This window comes from Prosopis cineraria, unplaced genomic scaffold (genome assembly GCF_029017545.1).
Source record: "Prosopis cineraria cultivar Desert tree isolate PC_DT_omini unplaced genomic scaffold, ASM2901754v1 PC14, whole genome shotgun sequence".
NCBI classification, from domain to species: Eukaryota; Viridiplantae; Streptophyta; class Magnoliopsida; order Fabales; family Fabaceae; genus Prosopis; species Prosopis cineraria.
In genome coordinates this window covers 4,650,673-4,672,863 of record NW_026555345.1, presented here as the reverse complement: position 1 = coordinate 4,672,863, position 22,191 = coordinate 4,650,673, and the positions used below count along the sequence as shown (strand labels likewise).

Below are 22,191 nucleotides of genomic sequence, written 5' to 3'. Positions count from 1 at the left end.
AGCTCTTTGCTAGGCAAATCAATATTTATAATTTATCTGTTATCATTTTTCTAAAATTTTTATTGTAAAATTTCCCTTCTCGATGGATTTATATATCATCGAACACAACAATGGGGTATCAAAACAAAAATACAAACATTTAAAAAAAATAATTCAGAAATCATTTTCTATAATTTGACATCTTAAAAGGGTCGGGGCAAATGTAAACTGACAAATATTTGAAAAAAAACCATGAATCTTCAGCACAACGACGAAAATCAAAACCCGTTACAATTTTGACTTCAATTTTGAATTGAACAAAGCATACATAGGGATTGTTGAGAAAAATCAAACGTGTGATAAATGTGAAATTAGACTTCAATTCTGATAATATTGTGATGTTTAGGGGAGAGAGTGACACAAAATTAAGAATGTGCGTATATGTATATGGGCCCATTTATTTACTCACATACATTCAGTTAAACTGTATACTCCTGAGGATCTGAACTTAATTAAGTCATATAATCAATCACTTTAGACTCCATATTTAGGAACTGTTAGCTTATGGAATGTGATAAAAGGCCATCTTCCATCACTACACGTTTTTTTCATGGATTTGTGCCTGTGAACCATGCTAATCTTTTTTGTTTTCAATTTCATCGTTTTTTATTTGCCAAAGGACATGAATTTTGAGAACACGTTATTGCAGAATTTTTGTAAAGATATTTGTAAAGATATCAGAGAGGTTCAAACATGAAAGACTAATATAAGTCGGACTCATTTGATCTCTTTGTTTTGCTCCTTTTTAATAGAACAATCAGAAAAAATGTGGTTTAGTTTAATTATTAACGAATTAGTGTCGTTTTTGGGGTTTAATTGTATTGTATGCGGGAAACAGTGTCGTTGTAAAATTCTCTTAACATTCAATTCACTCTATATATCCTACTGTCGATCAAACCAAGCATGAAAGATCAGATGCAATCCTATCTTCATCTCTGAATACTAACGCTATTCTCGTTTCTCAATTTGAAATCTACTAATTAAAGTTTACTTTTACACTTTCTGAAAACATTGAAAGTTTAGAACTGTTTATATGACTGAACCATAAAGAAATCTCGTTCCAGTAACACATATATCAGCATGACCTTCAAGCATTTGAATCTATATATCGATCCCAAGTTCGAAATTCATGTTCACTTGCGCCTGAATTTTTTTTTTTTGGGGCAATCGTGTCAGAATTGTTCAAATAACAATTTTTCTTGAAGATCAATCGAATCATCAATACGTGCATTACATTCATTAATTGAAATTTAGAGTCTGAATTCTGAAGAGATCGATATATATGCGCACGCACACAAGAAGAGGATAATGCCCTTTATTATTATAATCATAATTGAAAACACACAATCTCAAAACAAATTAAAAATGCAGAAAAAAGACATGAAACCAAGAAACGACATTTAAGAACTCATCGACCACACCTATCAGAGTACGCCGAGAAACATCAAACACTAAAACATAGACGACATAACAATAAAGCATAACCAAATCCTTGAAAGGCTAAAGAAGAGTCCGACAGCTGAAGTTCGGACATAAACTGGGCATCCTCATGCGAGAGAGAACCTCAACACATCAGTAGTATCCTGATCCGCTGTGTTCTCCCATGTTCTGATATTGCCGGAATCCTTGGGTTGCCGGTGGTGGTGGCGGCGGCGGCGGCGAGAGCATCATGTTTCCTTCGAACATCGGATTCTGAATCATCTGATGAGGTAGTGGCATCGGAGGTTGCTGCGGGAGTACTGTCTGCTCGAAAGGGGTCGGAAACACCTGAGCTGCAGGAGACGCTGCCATCTGCATTGGTGGCGGCTGAGGCGGTGGAGTTAGCTGGCGGCCGGAGGAAGAGCTGCCAACATGGAACTGAAACGGTTTATTAGCATTTGAAGCCATGTGGAAAAAAGCATTATCAGCTCGACGCCAGAAAGTCTTCTTCATCTCCTCCAGACTTGCCTTCAAGGTCACAAGCTGATCTTTATTGAGCGTATTAACTGGTTTAGCCCACCAGAACTTGTTCTCCATCTCCTTCATCCTCCTGTTGAGTTCTTCCCCGCGCTTCTTTTCCACCTCAAGCTCTTCCATAACCTGAGTGAGCTGAGAGTTAAGCTCCTGGACGGCGGCGTTCCGGTGAACCTCCATCATTTGCATAGGAGCTGATGGAGGTTGTGGTGGCACGCCACCGTTCAGGAAACGGTCCAGAACAGCATCGACACTCGGATGGCCAAACGAGAAGGCCTTGTCGCCGGGAGAGAAGACGATTAGGGCAACCTCGACGCCGCAGAGAGTGCAAAGCTCACTGGCCTTCTTGAAGAGACCAGCTCGACGCTTCGAGAAGGTCACTTGCAGGTTGCTTTCGTTCTCCATCTTCTTTATCTCAATCCTCTGGCGACCTTTGCTCCTTCTCCTCCTCCCTGCATTTGTGGTCGACGACGACGACATGGCTGATGAGATTGACCTGCAAATTCACAAGTGACAGAGAGAGAATGAGATTGAAGAGAAAGAAGAAGCAGTGTGTGAATTGGTGCACAGAAATGGATGGAGATGGGGTTAATTTATAGGGCTTCTGTTTTTGTAAGAAAAACCCTTTTTTTTAATTAGGGGTCATTAATTATTACAAATATTATAATTACATTTATATTTTTCCTGGGTTCAGATTTTTTTCAAAATCTCTCTGATAATGGCTATAATGGCATTGGATTCAATGTTATAATTAGGGGGGTGGTTTTCACAGGTTAAAATGGCATGAACTTTAATGTTAGGAAATGGTGACCATAATTAGACTGTTTAGTTTTATTATTATTATATTATATATTCAACCCTTACTAGAAAAATATGAAAATTCCACGAAATTCACTGAAAAATCTTGATCTTATCTTTTTCTCCCACACAGGGAAAAAAAAAAGATTAATTTACTTGTTGAAAGTGAAATTAGTAATAGGATTATTTTTTTTTTTGCATTATAAATAACACATCAAATTAAAGTAGTCCAAAATATTTTCCGTAACAAAATTTTTTTTCTTAAATTACTTTATATATTGATATTGATACCAAATCTCACGAAGTGCGTGGTTGGTTTCCTAGCTAAAAACATGTTCATACCAAATTGCTCATATTGTTTTGGTCAAAAGTGATCAACAGTTTCAAGAAATTAATCATTGTAGTATTACTTTTTGAAATAGTTCATCTATTTTCTTTTGTCAAATAAAACATTTTTCAACTAGCCCAGGCACTTGGATCAATTAGTTACGAGATATTTCGGCATAGTCAAGGGTTTTGAGTCGAGCTCTTTAAATATGCATTACCGATTAAATTCTTAATAGGAGGTATATGGCTCTCAAAGAAGCGCCCGCAAGCTATTAACAATATTAATTTGGGTCAAAGACTTAGGGTAATAGAGTGAAAGCAAATTAAGATTTCCAGCTCTTTTATTTAAATTTTTTTTACCTTGAATTTTTGTAGCTCTTTTCAAGTAAGCACCAAAGAAGCTATTGATTGAGAATAATGTAAATGATACTTCCTATAATAATATGTATATATGTTTATAGAAGTACAACAATGAGATAAGAAGCCTCATTCCAAAACATAATGAATTCCTTCAAATTATGAGTCTATGAAATAAAAAATGAAAAGATTTTCCAGAAAATTGATACGAGGTAATACTGTAAAGCCTACAATAGTGATTAACCAAAAATGTGATAATTTGTAGAGATTAACATTTGGTTTTGTATCAGAAGCTAAATGTGGAAAATTGGGAAATGTGGCATCTTTTTAGAAAGGGAATGATGAAGAAGACACCCAAACATTCCATTTCTGCATATAATGACCTTTTTTAGTTACAAAAATTGGAAAGAGATTATAAAAGCATTTGTAATATAACTTTTTTTTTTGGCTGGTTTCTATCTAGCTTCCACACACAATCTTTCTATTTATATATAGCTACTATTTTACATGTAAACAAAGAAGAAAATAATATATGCAATGAGTCTTTATTTTCTAGAATTAAACCCACTTGTTACACACACACACTCTCTATGTTATTATTGGGGCTTGATGAAATCAAAAGTCAACATTGGGATATAATATGAAATTATGGATGTCAACAACATGAAAGTCGCGTGAAAGACATGGTACTTGGTATGGTATACTATTTCAAGTTAATTTCAAAATTAATAAGATTTATACTCTATGTTGGGCTGTCAAGTGTAATGGACTTGATTTGACGTGGGACTTCCCACATTAAATAAAGTTGAGCTAGATAGAAGTATATAAGTGAAAAAGATCCATAAATTCAATATAATATCTTAAGATTTTATGTTAAAATGTTGTGTTATACTCACCTATATATATTCTCTTTGAACTATTAGATGGCTCAACTACGTTCTTCCCTCTTTTGAGGTACTCTTTAAGCCCAACATTCTAAAGCTTTGTACGTAATTATTGTCATAGATCTTTAGAGGTCTTAATTAAGGAAGAAAAATAGTTAAATCTCAAGACACTGAATTAATGACACTAAAGTCCTTAATAAATTTTTTTAAAAAAAATAAGGTGAAAATATCAATTTAGATTATTACAAATCCAGGTGTTTCAAATATACATAAGTATTTAAGTATTAAATTTAACTCTTAAATTGTAAAAGAAATTTCTGTTTGTATTTTTTTTAAATTGGTATTTATAATTTATTTTGTAAAAAAATTTGTCAGGGACCTAATAGTCATTAATTCTTTGAAATCTAACTGTCATTCTCTCCTTAATTACTGACTTTGTATCTACTTAATTTGAACTCCATAAAAGAAATGGTTATTCAAATCGAGCCTGGATTTTCGATTTTTTTTTTTTGCCAAAAAAGCCTAGATAACACAGTCAGTATGTATATTAGACAATTCTATTTATTCTATTGAAAACTAAGCTGAAAATTTTCAGAACATGCTATGAAATAAATTGAGTGGATTAATTAAGCCTATACATACAGTCAATTAATTAATTAATTATATATATATATATATATATATTAAAACTTTCGCTTGGTTCACGCCGGCTGGAACTTATTCTTACTCGGTCTCTTGAGAGAAATAGAAAAAAATAAAATAAAATAAAATAAAATAAGTAAATGACCGTTACTCCTGATCTCTCTTGAAATATTCTTTGAACACTGATTTGCAACTAAAAGTTGACTTTTCTTTTTTATACAACTGAAAATTGTTGATGATAAATGTGAAAAATGAAAAGACTACAGAGATACCATTACTCTAATTAATTGACACACAGAACAATTGATTAATTATGCTACAATATATTATTGTTTGGTTTTATGAAGATAAAAAAAAGGATCAGTGATGGGACTTAGCCGACCAATAGACTGTTCAACTCTGTTTTTTTTTTAATGAAAAATTAATTTTTTAATTCTTTAACTTTTAATTTATTTGTAACTTAATTTTTTAATTATAATTTACTGTAACTCAATCCTTTAATTATAACTTATTGCGATTCAGCCCCTCAACTTTTGATTCACCTATAATTCGATCTTTTTTTAATTTTTTTTAAAAAATTTCTTATCAAATAAGAGAGATAAAAAATACTGATATATTATTCTAAAATACCCTTCTCTTGCTCATTGATGTGAGATATAAACTAATATAAAAAAAAATTAACAAAAGTTTAGGGACTAATTTGTAAGTGATTCAAAAGTTGAGGGACTGAGTTAGAGGCAAGTTATAGTTGAGAGATCGAGTTACAAGTGAATTAAAAGTTTGAGAACTAAAAAATTAATTTTTTTTAATATTAAGACAAAAGTTAACATAAACATGATGATGTGCAGGAAACAGAAACCACAAAGCTATATATCTCATATGCATGCGGGAATTGTGACATATAAACAGATTAATTGATAAAAATAGACAGAATATAATTACATTGATAACTAAATCTATTCTTCAATAACCATGCATATTTACTAGTGGCAGAACCAAGATTCAGAATCAAGAGTGCGAAATAATTTTTTAAAAAATTAATAATTTTTAAAATAATAATTATTTTAGAACTAAAATTATAATAATAAAAAAGTAGATTAATCATCATTTTACATGATCTTTTTTATAAATATGTTATTAATTTCTTGTCTTGGTAATTAAAATATTATATATTTAATAAAATTTTGAATCCAAATATTTTTTACTTAATTCTAATGGTGCAAAATATCAAGAATAGTGCTGAAAAGTTTCAAAATTTACCTACCCTACTTGCACCCTCATTGTGAGTGGCTCCATCACTGACAGTGACAAAGCCAATATCCTAGATCAGGGGGATAAAATCATTTACATATTTATAATTTAAAAAAATAATAAAAAATATTTAATAATTACATACTTTATAAAATTTTTCTATGTGGTTTCATATTTTAAAATTATTGAACAATTAATTCATTATCAATGCTTTTAAATATATCTTTTTTAATATAAGTCATGAGACAATCATTTATCCATGAACTTCTCATTTGACTGCGCAACTGATTTTTCACAAGTTTTGTCACAAAAAAGGCTCTTTCAACTGTTGTTGTGGCAACAGGTAACACCATTGTTAATTTCAAGAAAAAGTAAATTAACGGATAAATAATATGTCTTTGAGTTTCAATTAATTTTTTAGCAAATCTAATTTAAAATTTCAAATGATGCAGGCCAAAATTTTTTTTTCTTGTTTTTTAAAGGTTTAATAAATGTTAATTTTTTATAAAATAATATTACTATTTGGATATATTAAAATTATGGACTAAAATTTATTGGGCTTTTTAGTTAAAAAAATAAATTTTAATTTGAGTTAAAAAGTCATATAAAATGAGTTTAAAACACAAAATATAAAAAAGAGAGGTGCAAAATATAAATACGCATACCTCCATCCTCATGTAAATAACGTTTTCCCTTTGAGGGGGGCATATGCCCCCTCTCACACTCACATACATGTGGCTTTGTCATTGACGACTGATATACACACACACACCATGAGAGGCACCATAAAGGTTATATATATATATATATATATGCACTATTTTGAATCTTAATATAAGATTAAATTAACAAATTTTGCACTTATTAAGACATGTTCGTTATAATCTTGAAATCGTAAAAACTTTCAAAATTTACTATTCTTTGTAACTGATAATCGCAATAGATTGTTGTTTAGAAATTTAAATATAAGAAAATTAAAAAAATATTAATTACTCTTACTTCCTCTTATACTTAAGACCAAAAAGGATTTATCAAATTTTGCCTTATGAGTGTGTGTTTATATATATTAAGAGTTTTGAAGACAGAGAAAAGGCTTCGAAGGTGTTCCCTTCAAGGAAAAACAGGAGTGAACGTACATGGCGTGAGCCGTTACTGATTGAGAGAGAGGAACAAATATGCACGTATGACAGATAAGACATAAGAGAGAGTAAAGCAAGAACCAAGAAGAGAGAGAGGAAGAAGAATTTTTTTTTTTTTTGGGGGACACGTCATCAATGACAATTTTAGTTGTGATATTAACTATTAATGAACAGAAATATTTTCCATAAAAAAATAGGAACAGAAATCTTTAACTTAATTAAAAAATTGTTCCAAGTTTGTAATTTGAATTTAACTTTGCTCGGATAATTTTTTGAATTCTATAAAATATGTAAACTAAAATAATAATGCAACCCTTTTTTTTTATCATTTTAAATAGTTTCTATTTAACATAGCTCTCATGCGACTTTTAAATTTTGTGAAACTAAAAGAATTCTTTTATGAAAACAAATTAAATAAAACCAAAGGAAAAAGTATAATTTCAATCTTTTAAATTGATACAAAGTTTTGTTAGTTAAAAAAAAAACTTTACACAAAGTTTCAATCTATTCTCTTAATTTTATTAAGTATCTTTTCACTCCTATAATTTTAATACCGTTAATTTCATTAACAAAAAATACTAACATTGCAATTATTATAAATGCTAACAAAAACAATTTCAAATGATGATCATGTAACTCATTTATTTTTATTTATTTAAATTAGACTTAACATGTCAATGCTTAATGATATTTTGTCTGCATTTAAAATGGAAATATGGGTATTTTTTGTTAATAAAATTAACCATGTTAAGGTCAGAAGATTGAAAAATATTTTATAAAATTAAGAGATCAAACTAAAATATAGTCTTATACTCCTTCCATTTAAAAATGTAAAATATTTTTTAAAAAGTTGAATGTTAAAAAATATAAGATATTTTTATTTTTTTGAAATGTAGTCATTGTCTTTTTTTGCAAAAGTACATATTGATAGTGATTTTATATTTATTATAGAGTATTTAATAGGGGATAGATATGAAAAAATAGGATTAGTTTAAAAATAGGTAATTACTTTATTAAAAGTTAAAATTTAATTAAAAATATCTTATATTTTTAAACAGAAGGAATATAAAGTTGGAAGATCAAATACGCATTTTGGTTGAAAATCAAACTATAATTAGAAACAAAATCTCATTAATAAAATTATATCTTATGAACAGTTTACTTTTAATCACATTATATATTAAAATTAGGGAAACTAATCCGTTAGTCTTTGTAATTTTATCAAATTTTGAAAGTCTTTTTAATTTTTTCCCATTTTATTGAGTACTTATAATTTACAAGTAATAATAGCATTGAGGGCTGTTATAACAGAATTTATAACATGAAGGGCCCAATGCATTCTGAAGTTGTACGAAAGGCCCAAAGCCCTTAAATATAATTAAATTTTAGCTAAGTATATTTTTAATATTCTAACTTTACATAAAGTTTCATTTTAATTTTTTAAAATATTTTTTTAATCATTTAATCTTAGTTATTTTTTGAATCAATCATTTTTAATTTTTAAAAAAATTAAATTTAATATATCAATATTTAAAAATATTTTATTAATATTTAAAAGTTTAATATAAAAATTTATTAGAATAAAATTAACAGTGTTTGAGTTAAAAAATTAAAAAAATACTCTATAAAGTTAAGGAACTAAAATAAAATATTATATAAAATTAAAAAATTAAATATTTATTTTAACCTTAAATTTTAAAGGTTAATTATACAAATGTCCTTGTTTGCTTTTTTAAAAAAATTAAAATTTAAAAAAAAAAAAAAAAAAAAAAAAAAAGGAACTAGCTACCGCGCGGGAGCCACCATTGGAGCTCCAGCAGTCAAAGAAGGTCAAATGCTCCAAGGGTCAAGAAGCTAAAATACATTTAGTTACACATTGCAAAATATTATTTATATATATATATATATATATATATATAACTTGTTTCAAGCATTTATATGAGTTTCTATTAATTATGAATATATTATTATTCATATTTAAATAATTATTTATAAATATTTAAACATGATTTGTTTATGCTTAAAAAATTATCAATTTTTAAAATCTAATATATTTAATTTTTTTAACAACTTATTCTTTTAATATTGACAAGTTATCAATATTATGCTAAATAAAAAATATATATTATAAAATTATTTTTTAACTTTTTTCAAGTTTGATTAATCATGGATAAGTTATTGTTCAGTTTTAAAAATTGATAATTTTTTTAAACAAATGTTTTAGAAATTGACAATTTTTTCATGTAAAACTAGATAAACCAAAAGCATATTTTTAAAAAGGCATTCATAAATGTGCCTTTGTAAACCCAACTAAACCGAATATTTACTAGATACTTCCTCTATTTAAAAATATAAGATATTTTAAATTAAATCTCAACCTCAATAAAATAGTTACTTATTTTTAAAATAACTCTATTTTTATATTTATTTTTATTAAATATCTTACGATAAATATAAAGTTACTATTAATAGAGACACTTTTGAAAAAAGATAATGATTACACTTAAAAAGATTAAAAATATATTATATTTTTATACATTCAACTTTTCAAAAAATATTTTATATTTTTGAATGGAGGAGTATGCTTTTGTAAAACATATTTTTAAATAATTTAGTCAAAAAGCATAATTTTAAATATGCTTTTGTCTCTTTAACAGTGGCTTTGGTGCCTGGGTTTTTTTTATAAAAAAATAATAAATAAGAAAATTTAGATAATTGACCTCTAAAATTTAATTATATTTAAGGGTTTTGAGCTCTTGATGCAATTTCAAAATATATTGAGTCTTTCATATTATAAATTCTCTTATATGAGCCCTCAATGCAATTCTCTCAATTTACAATTTACAATGTCAATAACATATTTGTAAATCCTTTAAATGTGGTTAGTTTATGTTATTTGACGTGATGTGACACTGAACAATCCTGACTAAATATATAAAAACGCGTAGCTTGAGAAAACCGAAAAATAAAAATAAAATTTCTTTAAATTATATAAACAATATTTATTATCTTAAAATGTTATAATTTTTTAAAAAAATTTAAAATTTTTTCTGCCAATAAAAAATTTATATAAATTATTAAATTATATTTAATTTAAACTAATGAATTACTTTTAAATTTTTATAATTTAAAAAATTTATAAATTTTAAAATAAAATTTGTAAATAACAATTAATATTTAAATTAAAAAATTTAATTATTCATATTAATTTTTTAATGATAAAAATTTTTGAAAAATTGTAGAGAAATTATGACATAAAAAATTAAAATATTATTTATTCAAGGAGTTTTTATTTCAAGTCCTCTCCCACTCTCGCTCTCACTCTTTGCGTTGAAGAAGCCAAATCACTTTTCAGCGCTCATCCACACATCTCACGAAAACCTCGATTTTGGTTGAGCATCCAATCCCTCACAAAATTTCATTACGATTTTAGTAACTTCCGGCTTCTAATAAAATAGTTAACAATATAAAAAATTACGGATACTTTACATGTTTACATTACATTTATATAATAAAATAACTTAATTATAAATAAATATAAAAAACCTTACCAATGAGAATTGATTATAATTAAAAGGATTAATCTCCCAATACATGATAAGCTAAAGTTCAAATCTATAATTTTAAACATAATATCTCTAAAAAACATGTCTTGTAATTTTAAGGGAGAGAGTAACAGTAAATTTGAAGGGCTTTGTTTTGAGACTCCTGGCGTGCAGAATTAGCGCCACGTTCTACGAGTCACCTTGCTAGAAATGGTATCATATGTTATATGTATAAATACCATCCACCCTATCACTTGTTCTTTTTTTTTTTTTTTTAATAGCACTTGTTCTATCTTTTATTATACATAACAAATAAAATGATGTACGACTAACCAAGTCAACCAAATTTAATAGATGCAGTCAACTAATCAATGACCCGAAGACTTTATATCATCATCAAAGTTGTAAAATCTTATTTATATTACCCACCTGTTATGTAAAGGGGAAAGTTACACATTACACAACTTTGGATCTCACTTTTTTATGGAAGAATATCATTTTATTTGTTTTTAATAAATATAATGAGTAGGTTCTATCAAAAACAGACAATATCACTCTCAAGATGCTAAGAGTAGTGAATAAATCTCTCCCAAGTAGATGGCCACATACATAGGGACTAAGATTTAAACCTTCAATTGCATAAATGATGTCAACCACTCACTTTTATTTTACATTAACGACTCTAAAGCTATCACAACTTTTTTCTTTTTTACCAAAAAGCTATCACAACTTTAATAATCAATTAATTTCAGAAAAGATCTTAAAACTACCACTATCTTAACTGATGCAATATTTTCTTTCCAAATGGATGCCATGATTATTTAAAATACGAGTTCTCAAACACAACTATACCATTGCATATCAACAATCAACAAATGATTAAATTTGCGTTTAGGCTTTGGGTGAATACGCGACTAGGTATCCGAATTAGATTTCTCAAAGAGGACAAAACGGAGTTATCAAAACTAGATAAACCAAAAGCATATTTCATCCTAAAACATAACACCAGACAAATGAAATGATAGCCCTTCTTAAAAGAACTTTCGTTCGTCAGGTCAATTGTACGAAGTTAGGAAAAATTACATACAAGTCCTATAGAATAAATTGATTAACAAAAAAGCCCTCTGAATTTGTAAAAATACATTCAAGTCTTTTGGAATTTGGTTATAACTTGTAATGGTGTAGAAAGACTACACTATCCTAACTTCATACCTATTCAGCAATAAATTATGGAATTTTAGCTGTAAATTCATGAGGACAAATTGTAAATATGAGAGAACCATATTTTTGTAAACTCATGTTTACAATTGGTCCTCACAAATTTATAACCAAAAAATCATAATTTGCAACTGAAATGCCAGAATTTGCAACTAAACAAGTATGAAATTGGAGTGATGCGGTTTCTTCACACCCATAACAAATTACAACTAGGTCTCAAGAAATTTGGCTATATTTTTACAAACTCACAAGACTTATTTATAAACAATTATTAGGGTCTTGTATGTAATTTTTCCAAGTCAGTTAAGCTAGTGTTTCCCAAGTCTCAAGAAACCTATTATGGATCTATATACAGTTCCTTCAACCAAGATTAGGAGGTTTCCTCTTGCACTTGCTCTGCGCTAGGCTAAGAAGAAAATCTGTAAATGTATTCTCATAATCTGGTAGTTTTCCATATCCTGCAGGGGGTAAATTAAGATAATGTTTATTCAGAATAGTAGCAATTGCCGCAAGTGCCATTACTGGGAACTCAAAACAAGAAATATTTAACAAGTTAATAAACTATATGCATACTAGATGAGATCTTGTATAATTATTAGAAAGCACATGCATACAAACAAATTATTTAGAGCTCTTCTGCCAGAAAAAGAAATTATTCAAGCATAGAAGTCAATCCTGCATATAAATGGCTCTGTCAGATCACTATCTATTGCACCATATTTGATTCGCAGACCAAAAGAGAGGGGGAGGGGGCTGGACCTTCAAGTGTGTTTCCCAATAACCATTACGGAGTCCATAACAGCCATAATTCACGAGATATCCAAGTTGTGGCGACTTTGGTTATTAGGGGGACTACCGAACCTAATCAAACCCTTGCCACACAAGTCTAGAGCTGGTAACTAAAAAGTAGAGACATGACTAATGGGGCTGTGACAAGTGGAGAAACTAATGTCGTCAGTATACTACCTCCGGGCAACTATCAAGTGTTTCCTAGAAATAGGTCCGGAAGTAGTATATGCTTCAAGGGTCGATGAAAAGGGTGACACAAGGAGGACCTTCAGCATTTGGAAGTAGTCAGAGGGAAAGCATTGAGAGAAAACGGCCTTAAGGAATTAGGAGAACTTTTTGGTGGAAAAATTAGGGAGTACTGGCCTCTTGAAACCAGCTTCATGTTGCTTCTGTCTCTTCTTGCTGTGTTGGTGTCATGGTGCTGAGGTGCTGTGTATAGGCTTATAGCAACTCATGAGATAAGTTACAAGCATAGTGAAACTCTTGATAAATCTTCTAGTTCAACACCTATTACCTGAAGCCACTTTCACTGTTGCGTCTCGTCTGTTATTGACGTGTGAGTGTGAGTTCCTGAGGTGCTGTGTGTTGGCTTACAGCAATTCTTGAAATATTTTACAAGCTTAGAGATATTCTTATTCAGTCTATATCACTCTTTTTAATTACCTCGGGCAAGCTAATGCTTGAAAGGGCCAGCAGGATTAAACCGGCAACCAGTCACCAACAAGAGTGAACTTTACGCCACTAGGTCCTAAGGCCATTCATTTTGAGTTTCCTCTGCTGTTTGATATTCCATTTGTCCTCCCTGAGCTGTCAGCGAGTGTTGCATTGTACGTGGTGTTTCTGTGACATCGGTAAAGTGTGTTCTGTTGATCTACAGAGTATTTGTGGTTTCAAAGTGTTGTAATTATTTTGTGTTGAGAAAATATTTGTGTTTCACTCTCCACACCCCTCCCCAAAAAAAGGTAGCTTCTTGAGCTCCCTACTTCCTTGTGGTATGCCCAGTAACATCATCAAGAGGTCTGATCAGTTACCCAACATCCAAGCTCGGTATAACTAAATTTCACACTAGTTTGCGGCCACAGCCTTTTTTCTCTTTATGGGTACTTGACAGTATTGAAAAGTAAGCTTAGACTTCTCGGCAAACTACCCGAGCCCACCACCACAATATGGATGTGTGCATATCTCTAAAAATCTGGACCTTCAGCTTAGATTTGAACAGTCCATATCTTACTATTGTTCATTAAATTTAAATTTAAACTTTTTATTGTAAATAAAGCAGGTGTAAAATATCAATCTTCTAACTATGGAGTTACAAAATTAATGCTTCAAATTAAAATGTTACAAAAAATAAGATAAGGACCAACTAAAACAAATTTTAGATCTAAATGAGATTTACACCAAGTGCACATCCCTAAGGGTGACACTAAATCCGGAATACTCAAACTAGATTACCTTTTTATATTTAGTGAATGTGATGAAATCATATAACCTAACGCTTATTACCTAATTAGTTTGCGTGTGTCCGTAGAGGGAGAGATACTCACACACACAATTAAAAACTTCTAACTTCATTCTAACTTAATTTTCTTATACAAATACCAGTGACGAGCATAATTTTAGTTGAGTTCTGACAAACAGAGCAAGTTTTCAGTAACAAAACTGCGAATTATCTTTATTAGACCTAAACATACAGTGCGCAGACCCAAAAAAAAAAAAAAAAAGGTTCAAGGAGATAAATGAGGAAATCCCTCTGACAGGGTTGAAGGCTGTAGGAGAATACAAAGAATCAGCACCATAATTCATAATAGATTTGTGATAACAACCAGAAACAATATAAATACAAAAAAAAAAAAAATGTACTTGCCAGGAAAGTAGTTGATATCAATAACATAAAAGGTATCCTTGGTCCCATGCTCACGAATCATATCCATGTTGAACAAGCGGAGACCCTAAACATGGTGGTGCAGTTACTTTAAGTTTATCACTGAGGAAAGAAATAGACTGTCGCAGCAAATGGAAGTAAAACAATGCAAAATTACCAATCTGTGACGAAGCTCCCTTGCAAGCCTCTCCATCAAGGGTTTTGGTGGAAATTCTGCGACAACAAATCTACATTAAGTACAAAGGAGCCACTTGTTCCAAATATTTACTCGAATACACATGTATTAACCTAACTACAGCAATATGAATTGGGGTTGGGGGGAGGGTGGGGAGTTGGAATTCACTCACGAATACAATATATAGACCTCATTTGAGGTTTGAACTAAACAGTACCTCTTTGAAAAAGGTTAAACAGATGCCATTGATAGGAGCATAGAGATGAAAGACTAGTTCATAAACAAATATCTGTTTTTTTTTTTTTTCCCTTTTGGCAGGAGGAGGAAGAAGAAAAATTTCCAAGTCTCACCCGCAATATTGGGATCTAAATCAGCACCGTCTGCGGAAGCTGCTGCACTTGAAACCCTTGGAAACTGGATTACACCAGCCACTTTTGACAGCTCATGTTTATTGATATTAGGCAGAGAGAAACGCCTTACAACCTTTATGGTTTCCCCAATAATATAAATCTTAAAGAGAAGGCCACCTGCAATGTCAAAGCTCCCTCACTAAATTACAATGTAAATAAAATTAACCATATAATGAAGACTTGGGCATCAGTTTACAAACCGTGATTGACAAACTCTTGCAAAATTAAAGGAGGATCAAGCGATGAGAGAGAGAACTCATCATAAGCAAGAAATAGTTCATGTGACTTAGCACTGCCATCCACAACTAAAGGTTTTACAACTGAAAATGACAAATGAACAAGTAAATATTTTAAAATCTATATCAGGGCAACAGATGACAGTAAATCTGAAAATACCCAAAAATAATAAGTCAGAACAACTAGGAAATTCTGCATGCCAACTAACTACAAGTATTCTTTGGTTCATTAGACACATCTAAGAAGGCGATTAGTTGGCAGAATAAACCAAGTCCCATAGAAACTTATTCAAATACGCAAATTTATTCTCATGCAACATTCAAAATCAAGCAGTTGAGATATTGGTTGAATTCACACTATACCCAAGGTCAAATTAACTAATTACCATGCTCCATTGCTAGAACTAAAGTAGTGATCCAAAAAGGAAAAAAACAAACACAGGGCGAAAGATATATACCCAGTGGCAATTTCATTCCAGCTTTAGCAATTTCGTAAGGAATGGATGACCGGTCTTTTGTGATAACCAAGTGCCGGGGAATGCCAACTTTGCCTGCAGATAAGCAGTTGATGAAAATACAAATGGTCAAAATATGGCGCAGGCCTAGTTTACCAAGTAAAGAATACAGATTCAACTAACAACGCAAAAGGCAATAAACTTGTTCCTACATTTCTGCTATATGCTATAATAATTCAAGGCGTACGTAACTCTACACAAAATTCTATTGAAATTATAGTAGTTTTGACTTTTCAAAAACAATTCATGTAAAGAATCCCAAGCATTAGGGATGAAAAGTTCTAATTTCCATCATTTAAAGCAAACATGTTACCATTGCAGTCAGACAAGTTTAAATCTGCCACAACTTGTTGCATGGACTGGCGATTTTCTAAATGTTGAATTGCACCTGGAGGATCAACGATGACAACTTCAGGGTGATTTTTCCTGTAGTCCTTCAAAAAACAATTATAAAAGGGTAAAATTAGCCATCCCATTACAACAGAGGTGTAAAAGACTACATGGAAAGCATGTGACAACAAATATAAATTGGTTTGCTTTTGGTAAGCTAGCGAACAACGCATCACAAAAATGGTTTAATACCCAGGCCAACTACACTGTTAAGCAAACTTTCTTCAGATGACAGAAGAAGCAGGGAAGAGAACTTTCATTGACAGCTTGAAGAGATTTCTCCATATCATTGACAGTCAATTTGTGAATACGTGAACGACAAATACTTCATTCAGTAGTTTTCATCTTTACACCTCACATTAATTCATGTCTCCAGAATTCTGGAATCCAGATAATTACCACAGACAATTGCGTTTCACTTGCAGCATTTTCTGCTGCTAAACTATAATCTCATTTATTCTTTATCTACAGAGAATGAAAATGGACAGAGTTGTGCTATGTATCTTACAAGAAGGAAGTTCTATTTTGCCTTATTCTTACCAACCAAGAATATGAACTGAAACATTCCACCACATCAGGGAGGAGGGGATTAAATATATATATATATATATAATATTAAAGAAGCATTTTTACAGAAACAAACATAATAGAATGTGTAAAGGCTGACCAATCAATCACCATTTATTCCATAGAGAAATCTAACCAACTATCAACTTCCCTAACTCTCTTCAGATCAAAGAAGCACCTTTATTCCCTCATTCCAGGATGGTAAGGACAACCTGATTGATGTTCACGAGTGAACCCAAGGGATCTATTCAGAATTGGGGAAAATCTTTGCACTGTTAAAAAGAGAGCACTTCGTATACTATCATGAGATTTCTTTTTCTTTCCCCAGATGACAATCAAGATGGTGAGCTATTGCTGCCAATAGAACTAGCCATATTCCTCTTTCAAAACATCACTGGACATCAATTTCCCATATATTTTTCCTGTTTGTAGTTATTTAACTGATTACTTTTAGATAGAGGATTAGGATCCAAGGAATGTCTCTCTCTCTTCTCTTACTTCTGAAACATGTCAGCTTAGAGAAGCCCTGAATGTCCAAACAATTAGTTTCAAAAGTACCTCATTTTAAAATGTGTATATATATATATGTTATCTTATGAGTCACGTAGTGCTTCCAAAAATATACGGGCAGCATTAGACTTATTCTGAGTTTCTCCAGCCAAAAATTATCATGCGGATCCTTGTAAGAGGACTGCTCAAAAGACCAGTAGCAAAATTTTTTCTCCTATCACTTGTAATTTATTAGATTTAAAGGTATTTCTCAAAAGCAAAAAGCTGATTTGGTTTATTAGTTACTGCGCTTTCTGAAGGACAGAAAACCGTCCACTTCTTGAACCACAAGTTCCCATCTCCATTTAACAATATTTTCATGTGAATGGAAATTTACAATTATCAGCTCAAACAACAATTGGCATTAACCTTGATATGTAACATTAAGCGTAAAACGCATTTGCTAAATTCCCTAATTTGATGACAAAATGAATATCCTCAAGTTCGCTTTGTACTAAGTAGAGACAGTACTTATTAAATGCACTTTTCAATCATTTAAAATTAAGTAAGATATTAAGCTTTGTCGAGAAATATAATCATTATGGTCATGCCAAAAAATTGTGAAGCATATTATAAGGTTAGGGGCAAATTAAATGGAAGAAAGTATTACTATAATATTTATTTCTTAAAAAAAATTATTGTATGAGTACCTTCTTCAAACAGCATTTTCAACCACAAAATGATGCAGTAAAGGCAAAAAGAAAAAAGGTAAAATAATTTCTTCTTCTGGCAACTAAGTTCACCAATGTCTTATCAATATTTCAATTAATCTTAAAATGTTAATTCTCACTTGTTTAAATTATTGAGAGACTGATTTCTACTATCTGATCACCATTCATGATGAGGAGAGCAAGAACTCTGCAAATTATGCCAGACAAAAATAACTTTTTTTAGAACTCAGGATTTAGCTCTTCAGCCAATCTCTGTCATTTTATGCTTCATTCCCAGCTTTAGTAGATGCCAGTGACTTTGAACAATAGCGTGCTAGATGACACAACATTGCAGGATTACTTGTACAATGCGAAAGTTGAGAGAAGTATTTTGGTGTTCACAAACCTCAATAACTTCACGCCACTCCTTCCCTGACAGCTGAAAAGAACACAGCCTATCAGCCTATATTAAAGAATACAGAAATAGAAATAAGTTCATTTCATAATTTAGAACAGATTATCAGGAACAAGAAAAGGCAAAGAAGATGATAATCCAACCAGTAGACAAAAGGACCCTGGATAAAGACATTTACAATTTACAAGGTAGTGATGGTACAATTTTGAAGGAAATAACACCTTATGCAAAACAATGTCAAAGGGACCTTGGTCTGACAATGGCTTGTTTAGATCAATGGAAACAAAAGATATCCCCTTACTCCTGCATCATAGATCACAAAATTTTCAGGATCAGTATTTGGAGGTCTCAAGTTAGAACAAAGTATTGACACTTCAAGACAATTCATCAATGAATTTTTGTTTTAGGTAAACATGTTCCAGAGTAACCTGTACGCATAAATTAAAAGCCAAAGACTCAATTATTAATTAAATTAAATGAACTAAAAAGAGACATAAAAGAAGAAACCATTTCCTGTAATTAATAATTATAATTCCAAATTAGGACCAATGTTTTCTTGAACAGAACACAAAAATGTGGATTAGGATGCCAGAAAACAACATATCAGACGAGTAAGGATGGTTTTTAATTAGAATAATTTGATCTAAGAACAAAGAACAAAGTATTAAAATTTGACTTTGGATTCTCGTTGTGGACTAATCCAAAGGGCATATATGGTGGAATATTCTCATTTAAATTAGAGCGCAGAAAAGACCAAGATGTCAGATACCAAGAAGCGAATCAATGTGGGTTTCGGCTCGCGAAAGTGATAGCCAGTGTACAAAATAACTCCACCACCATCGACAGAGACACTACCTGTGTCCCCCCACCTCTGCAAAAGCCGCTTTAGCGTAGGAAACAATCAAAACTAAAAAACACAAAATCCTTTGGCAATCCATTTCTGGAAGTTAATAAGAAAACTTCAATATTACATAAATATCGGAGCATCAACAGTCAGACTTTTCCTTGTATGGTGAAAAAGGTGTGATGAACAAGGTAAATACCAGGCAAGACTAACAAACTTCGGCTTTAAAAAGCTCTTCTTCTTCTTGGACGTCAAGGCATACCCAACCACCAGTGTCTGTGGCTGTGGAGACCCGCCACCGCAGATTGAATGCCCCATTGAATTCACTTCTTTCTCCTTAATCTCCTCCCCTACTTCAGGGGGGATTTCTCCGTCAAACCTCATGCTCGCACTTCCCAAGAATCCTAGAGAAAGAACAAATCCTTCCGTCTTCCACGTCTACGTTTTCAATTCTCTTGTATTCTACCTCACCACGATAAAACTGGCCAAAAAGATCAACCAATAAGGAAACGAGGAATAGCAAATCACACAAGAAATGGGATCCCTCGAACGGATATTCTTATGGAATTTGAACCAAAGGGCATCTTTATATCTTCATGAGCACTATGTATCCCTCTGCAAGAGGATTTAAAAGTTAAAACTAAAGACCAGATGAGGAATATTGAGGTGTCTGTCCAGAGAGAATCTGGCCCCACAGGTTTGTGTATATGAGGGAACATGTAAGTGAGAGCAGGGGGAAAGAAAGAGAGGGAGCGAGAGTGGATGGATTTTGGGGGGAATATTCAGTTTGCAGAGAGGAATAGGATTGAGTCTTGCGGTGAAGATAGTGATATATAAACACTGATAGTGAAGGGATGGGATGAGACTGGTTGAAGGCCTGAAGCCGCGCTGGCTTACTCCTCACTCCCTAGCCATATCTTCTTTTACCATTTTGCCCTTTTGTTTTGTGAATTTATTATCATTTATAAATCATTTCTAACTTGTTGCATCAAAATCACATAAAAGCTTAAAATTAATTAATTATATTTAAAATTTCAATAATTTTTTAAATTACTAATGTTAAATATGCATATTTTATCAGGGAAAAAAATGCATATTTTAAAATATATTTTTTCTTACCAACATTCAATAAAGAAGAAAAGGGAAAACTTGAAATACAAATTAAATAACATGATTTATAAATAAGATAAAAATATTTTATCTGCTATATAAATAGGATCCAGGAAAGTATATTAAAATAGAATTTCTTGTTTTAGGGTGTTTTGCCTTCCTATATTAAATTAAAAATATATATAGTTTTTAATTTTTTGCTACATAAATAATATATATATATATATATATATGATAATTTAGTGATGATTCTATAAATTAATTTCATTCAGTCGGTTTAAAATATCAAAAATAAATTACCTTGAGAAAGCATGAAATGAAAAATATAAAAATCATTAATGGTAACAATTTTTAAAGTGTGAGTTTTTATTTTTAAAATGATTAATTTTTTTAAAAATTTTACTCATAACCTAACTCTTTTTCATATAAAAGAGAAACACATACACCCATATATGCACACAATATATGTCAATATTGGGTTCAAACTCATGCCTTTTTAAAATGATTAATTATCATAGTATAATGACTCATTCAATACATAAAACTAAAAATCATATTAGGAAAAAAATAATTTTGAGAATATAAATAATATTCAAAAAATAATAAAAACCATCAAGTATCAATCAAGTAATGATTATAGAAACAAAATAAAAAATAAAATAAAATACTCCATCTATTTCAAAATATGATTATTTTTTATGAAGTAATATGTTTAAAAATATAAGGCGTTTTATGTTTTTTAATATACAGTTAATTATTTTAAAAAAAATCTTTTATTAGGAGGTTTAATTAATAATTTTTTAAATTAAGAAATTATATTAAATAAAAATAAATATAAAAAAGTATATAATTTTAAACACAATTAACTAACACATTAAAAAATATAATTCAATTAAAAGTTTCTTATAACATTAGACGGACAAGTAATTTATACTTAAGAGTTACTATCATGTTTCAACCATATGGAGGGCAAGGGTGTCATTGTCCAGGATTTCAAATAATATTATTGTCATCTCGAATGAGATACAGTAAATTATATGCCACATTTCATATTTTGAAAGCAACGTTTAGGTGCTGCCAAAAAAAAAAAAACAACTTGTATGCAAAAAGGGAGAAAATAGAAAAGAATTAGGAAATTTCTTGATATTTGAGTTTGAACAATAATTTAAAAATTAAATCCGATGATCCACTGAAGTTGTTAACAACTCAATTTCAACTAAAAAACTGCTTTTATTATTGAGCCGAATTAGACTAGAGTTGAGCCACTTTTGAATTGGAAACTAGAGCAATCTTTAAAAAATCAAACGATTTTAAACATAATATTAAAAAAATTCAAAATTTTAAAAATTAAATTATATTAAAAGCTAACTTTATTTTTAAATAATTCACATGTATAAAATATTATTTGAAATTATTTTTTTATAAAGATGTTGATAATTATAAATATAAATGCAAATGATACTTTTAAATTTACTCATATCTCATTTAATCAAAATTTATCTATAT

The 22,191-nt window shown here is 30.4% G+C and overlaps 2 protein-coding genes across 5 annotated transcripts; both read right to left on the bottom strand.

Annotated features, from left to right (window-relative positions):
* Positions 1-1,611: 1,611 nt before the first annotated feature.
* LOC129293114 (agamous-like MADS-box protein AGL62) lies at positions 1,612-2,472 on the bottom strand. Its single transcript, XM_054930918.1, has one exon. It carries the CDS (start codon positions 2,470-2,472, stop codon positions 1,612-1,614), a length of 861 nt encoding a protein of 286 aa, XP_054786893.1.
* Positions 2,473-11,838: 9,366 nt separating this feature from the next.
* LOC129293646 (inositol-tetrakisphosphate 1-kinase 4-like) lies at positions 11,839-20,398 on the bottom strand. 4 transcript variants are annotated; one of them, XM_054931717.1, is made up of 11 exons: positions 19,775-19,860; positions 19,501-19,602; positions 18,953-19,034; positions 18,723-18,755; positions 16,474-16,594; positions 16,104-16,196; positions 15,610-15,729; positions 15,350-15,526; positions 14,982-15,037; positions 14,807-14,891; positions 11,839-12,611 (listed from the first exon to the last, which is right to left on the bottom strand). In XM_054931717.1, the coding sequence occupies exons 5-11, from the start codon at positions 16,514-16,516 to the stop codon at positions 12,514-12,516; spliced, it is 672 nt and encodes a 223-aa protein (XP_054787692.1). In that variant the 5' UTR covers positions 16,517-16,594; positions 18,723-18,755; positions 18,953-19,034; positions 19,501-19,602; positions 19,775-19,860; the 3' UTR covers positions 11,839-12,513. The 4 variants fall into 4 exon arrangements, with proteins under 4 accessions (XP_054787692.1, XP_054787689.1, XP_054787690.1 ...); XM_054931714.1 differs by lacking the exon at positions 19,501-19,602 and having other exon boundaries at positions 18,723-18,779; positions 19,775-20,398; XM_054931715.1 differs by lacking the exon at positions 19,501-19,602 and having other exon boundaries at positions 19,775-20,397.
* Between the last annotated feature and the right edge of the window lie 1,793 nt (positions 20,399-22,191).

What these genes read in the sequence shown, in the direction of transcription:
- LOC129293114 (XM_054930918.1), bottom strand. Translation starts at nt 2,472, where the DNA reads ATGTCGTCGTCGTCGACCACAAATGCAGGGAGGAGGAGAAGGAGCAAA.
- LOC129293646 (XM_054931714.1), bottom strand. Translation starts at nt 19,959, where the DNA reads ATGAGGTTTGACGGAGAAATCCCCCCTGAAGTAGGGGAGGAGATTAAG. An exon ending in GGGAGCTTCGTCACAGATTG is followed by an intron (nt 14,892 to 14,981) that starts GTAATTTTGCAT and finishes CACCATGTTTAG; the next exon opens with GGTCTCCGCTTGTTCAACAT. An exon ending in TGATATCAACTACTTTCCTG is followed by an intron (nt 12,612 to 14,806) that starts GCAAGTACATTT and finishes TACCCCCTGCAG; the next exon opens with GATATGGAAAACTACCAGAT.